The sequence below is a fragment of the Monoraphidium neglectum genome (assembly GCF_000611645.1).
Source record: "Monoraphidium neglectum strain SAG 48.87 unplaced genomic scaffold scaffold03092, whole genome shotgun sequence".
Lineage (NCBI taxonomy): Eukaryota > Viridiplantae > Chlorophyta > Chlorophyceae > Sphaeropleales > Selenastraceae > Monoraphidium > Monoraphidium neglectum.
In genome coordinates, this window is record NW_014010536.1 from 1 (window position 1) to 4419 (window position 4419).

A 4419-nucleotide genomic window follows, 5' to 3' on the forward strand; every position below is an offset into this window, starting at 1 on the left:
CTGCAGCAGCGCGTGCGCCGCGACGGCTGCGCCGGCGAGCGCGCACAGCACCGAGCAGGCGCGGACGGCGTCGACCAGCAGCGCGCCGCGAAGCCGCAGCGCCGACTCCACGCGCGAGTGCATGAGCGCCGCCAGCGACGCGCCCGCGAGCGCCCACAGCCCCGCGGCTGCGGCAAGCCGCCGCCGCAGCACGCGCTCCGCCAGGCTGCACAACGGCTGCGGCCGCGCGCCGCCGCCTGCGCCGAAGCCGTCGTCCGCGCCGTCGTCGGCGCCGCCGGCCGCCGTGCTGCCGCCGCTGCCGCCGGCGCTGCTGCGCGCGAGAGCCGCCTCGACCGCCGCCCGGACCTCTCGCTGCAGCGCCTCGCGCGCGCCGCCCGCCAGGCTGGCGAGAAGCTGCCGCACCTCGTCCAGATCGCGCGACAGGCGGCCCACCTGATCCTCCAGCTCGCTGGATCTCTTGAGCAGTGCGTCGGCCCGCTTGGTGGCCCTCAGCTGCTCCGCCTTGAGCAGCAGCATCTCGGATTTAATGACGTCAAACAGGTTGCCCGACAGCTTGGGCTTGCTGCTGGCCGTCGCGGAGAGGACGGCCGCGGCCGCGGCGCCGTCGGCGGCGGCGCCGGCGAGCGCCTTTTGGTGCGCGGCGACCACAGCGGCGTCCGACAGCGGGACGGCGCCCGCGGCGCCGCCGCTCGCGTTGGCAGGCGCGGGTGGGGCCGCCGGGGCGTCTTGCTGGGTGGCTACCTGGTCTGGCCTCGCCTCGCCCCCGCCTGCCGTGGCCGCCGCCGGACCCTTGGGCTCGCGGGCGCCGTTGGGCTGCGGCGCACCCCTAGCCGCCGTCGCCGGGTCCTTCCCTTGGTCGCTGCCCGGCTCTTGCTCTTGCAGCACTGGCGCGTTTGGCTTGACCTCTTCCGCCTGCTGCTGCTGCTGCTGCTGCTGCTGCTGTTGTTGCTGCTGCTTGTTGTGGGCGGGCGGCTGCACGAGTGCTGCCGGCGCCTGCTGCGTGTCCCGGCTGCCGTAGCCGCCCGCAGAGCCCGCGCCGCCGTCCCACTGGCGCCCCTCGCCTGCACCTGCCTCTGCAAGTTGCTGGCCGGGGCCACTGTCTTGCTGTTCGCCAGCCCTGCGCGCATCCTGCTGCTGCTGCTGCTGCTCCTGCTGCTCCTGCTGCTGCTCGCCTTGTCGCTGCTGCTCCAACGGCTGCTGCGCCGCCCCGTCGGCAGCGTTTGTGACGCCAAGAGTGTGCTGCTCTTGCTGCTGCGCGTCTGAGTCCTGCTGCTGCCTACCGCCCTCCTTACCATCCCCGCCACCGCCCGCCACGGTCCTGTTGGCCCCGCCTGCCTCCGCCTTTGCCTGTGCAGGGCCCCTCACCTCCTCAGCCTCCTCTTGCAGGCCGTCGCCCTCGCCCTCGCCTGAGCCGCTGCCGCCGCCGCCCTGTTCAAGCTGCTGCTCCTTCTGCTGCTGCTGCTGCTGCTGCTGCTGCTGCTGCTGCTGCTCCTCCTCCTCGTCTCGCCGCTCCTCCTCCCCGCGCCGCGCGTGCGGCTCCCTCCCCGCGCCCTCGCCCGTGCCTGCGTCCTCGTCAGCGCCCTCCTCCTGCAGCAGCAGTGCCTCCTCCAGCTCCTGCGCCGCGCTGACCCCGAAAACCTCAACTGAGTTAAGCGCACACATGGCTTCCGACCCGTAGTGCGTGTCAAGGGACAGAAGGATGTACCGCACCCGCTCCCCCCGCGCCGGCAGCGCGAACGAGTGCGACCCGCGGCGGTTCTCCGCCGTGAACTCGCCGAGCGGCCGCCAGCCGTCGCGGCTGGCCGCGCCCGCGGCGATGTCCGGCCCGTCGCGGCGGGGGTGGGTCTGGCGGCCGAAGACGCGGAAGGACTGCAGGCGGCCGCTGTACAGCTCCTTCATGGCCACCTTGAGGCGCTCCACAGTGCCCAGCTGTAGGAGGATTGCGCGGTGTGGCGTCGCATTCAGACGGGGCAAGCCGGCCTGTGCGTGGCTGCCGCATGCGAGGGTGTGGGGGTCTGCCCAAGCAGCAGCGCCGCCGGAGGACAAGGTGGCACACATGAGGACGCGGTTAGAGGCCAGTGCCGGCGGCGGCAGCCGTCAGCGCGGAGATCGAGCCGGGGTGCCGCGCCGTGCGGGCGGGGCTCGGCCCGGGCCGCGCCGGGCGTTCCCCCACCTGCGACAGCTCGATAACCAGCCACTTCGCGGCCGCACAGTCGTTCTTCATGAATGAGTCCGGGTCGCCGTCGATGCAGCGCTCGGGGCGCTTGGCCTCAGGGTTTGCCGCGACCACGGCGGCGCCGTCCGAGAGCGCCGCCAGGTTGATCAGGCGCCGCGCGGGCGGCGGCGGCAGCGTGGAGGGCCGCGGCGCGTCCGTCGGCGCCGGCGCAGGTGGGGCCGCGGGCGGCGCGGAGAGCACGGGTGCGGCGGGCGTGGGCGCGGGGGCGGCAGCGGGGACGGGCACGGGAGCTTGGGCGGCGTCCTGAGGGGGAACAGTGGCCTGCAGGGCGCCGCCGGGCAGCTCCTCCGCAGTTTGGGCTGGGCCGTCCGGGGACTGGCCGTGCTGTGCGCCGGGATCAGGGACGCTGGCGCCGGCCGGATGCGGAGCCGACCCTTCATGCGAGGCGTCTACTTGTTCATCGCCTGGAGGGCTGGCCGGCTGCTGGGGCGGTTGGGCATCGGGCTGCTGCTGCTGCTGCTGCGGCTGCTGCTGATCGGCCTCCGGAGTGTCCCGCTGCTGTTGCTGCAGGGGAAGCTGCTGTTGCAGCTGCTCACCGCTGCCGCCGCTTGCGAGGCTCGTCAGGAAGGAGAGCAGAGGGGCTCCTGGATTGGGCCTCACCAGGGGCGGCGGCGAGGCTGCCGCCGCTGGCTCCGTAACACCACTGATCGCAGCAGGGGCGGTGCACTCAGCACTGCGTGCCGCTTCGCACCCATCGCCAGACTCGGCAAGAGCATCACCCGCCGGTCGTGGCTCCTTGGTCGGGATATCCTACAGGCGCGTTCGCAATGTCAGAGAGGCCCCGCATGCCCAGAAACAGAGCGCTGATGGGCAAGCGCACCTCCGCACCGACCGGCCAGACCGCGGCCGAGCATAAAAGCGCACACACAATGACGCTGAGAGCCACTGGCTTTATGGCCATCAGCCAGCGGCCCAGGTATGCTGGCTAGGGACTCTTCTGAAGGGCGTGCGTCACAGCGATCAATGTAAGAAGGGCTGCTGGGCTAGACCAAGCAACATGAATCGAGATGACAATGGCACAATGGGCTATGGACGCAAGACTGCAAGGACCGAGAATGCCGATGGAACGTGGCTGCACCGCGTCATGACTGTAAAGCCTGCACATGCACGTGGATGGTGTATTATATATGCAGGGGCATGGAGATAGTTTCATGAGTGTGCATGCCGATGCATGGGGTCAGAGCTGGTTCAGGGTGCAGTGTTGGAGCTGAGTCATTTGAAACACACACAGACCGCAAGAGGTCCAATTTTGACCACCATCAATGCAAGCGACTCTTATCGTAGCCGGCAGAGTTGTTGTGCCCTTGAAGGATCGTGATGACCCAGAGAGAATCAGCATCGTTTGTTCATAGGAATTGGCCCAGCGTTGACTGAGGTAATGTGTGACAGTCAATACACATAAGTGCGGGAACAGTGACCCTCCATACGCTAACCACTGTGGATCCCTACTTTGGGGTTGGCAGAAGAGGGCAGCATCTGCAGGTGAGGAAGGTGGCCCAGTGTGCAGGCGATACGATCGGTCGTGGGTGCAGGGTGTTGAGGCGTGTTTGTTTTCTGTTACAGCAGTTGGGAGAAGACCTGAGTGAGCAGTGCGCAATGTGTTCAGTATCCCTCTCATACTCTCTCTCTCGCTCCAGGATGAACAAGGCGCACGCGCAGCCTTGTCTCACGCGTGCTGTTCCGCGTCAATAGCAGCTTGGGCCACGGGTGGCCCCACGCTGGGGTGCGGGGTGTCAAGGGCCGCGCACACCGCCGAGGGCGGAAGCACTGCGGTTTGGGGAGCGAGCGTTGGCCTCGCTTGCAAAACGCTTGAAACCACACTGCAAACGGCTCGCGCCACCTGTGCTGACAGGCATGACACCTGGTGTAATGGAGGGAGACTTGACGAACAAACCCTCCCCCAGGGTTTGTCCCCCCAGGGTTTGGGAGGGCGCTGGGAACCTAATGACAGGAGATCGTTTGAAACACCGCGCACACGACTTGGGCGCGCGACGGTTAAAAGGAGTGACGCGGTGCGAGGAGCTGAGGGATGCGTGGAAGATGAGTGGGTGAAGAGATGCCAGCCGGCGCACTGGAGCTACGTCAGAAGAACGCAGTTGACAGCATACAAACGCGGTCAAGTGCAAAATAACTCGGTCAACATGGGGAACAGTCAGGAGGTAGTGCAGTCAAGGTGGACACAC

At 68.3% G+C, this 4419-nt stretch overlaps 1 protein-coding gene across 1 annotated transcript; it reads right to left on the bottom strand.

Annotated features, from left to right (window-relative positions):
* Nucleotides 1–488: 488 nt before the first annotated feature.
* MNEG_12149 (hypothetical protein) lies at nt 489–3712 on the bottom strand (the record flags this gene model as incomplete). The annotated part of the gene is made up of 4 exons (XM_014039378.1): nt 489–501; nt 539–1929; nt 2174–2560; nt 3686–3712. 4 exons carry the CDS (start codon nt 3710–3712, stop codon nt 489–491), a joined length of 1818 nt encoding a protein of 605 aa, XP_013894832.1.
* Between the last annotated feature and the right edge of the window lie 707 nt (nt 3713–4419).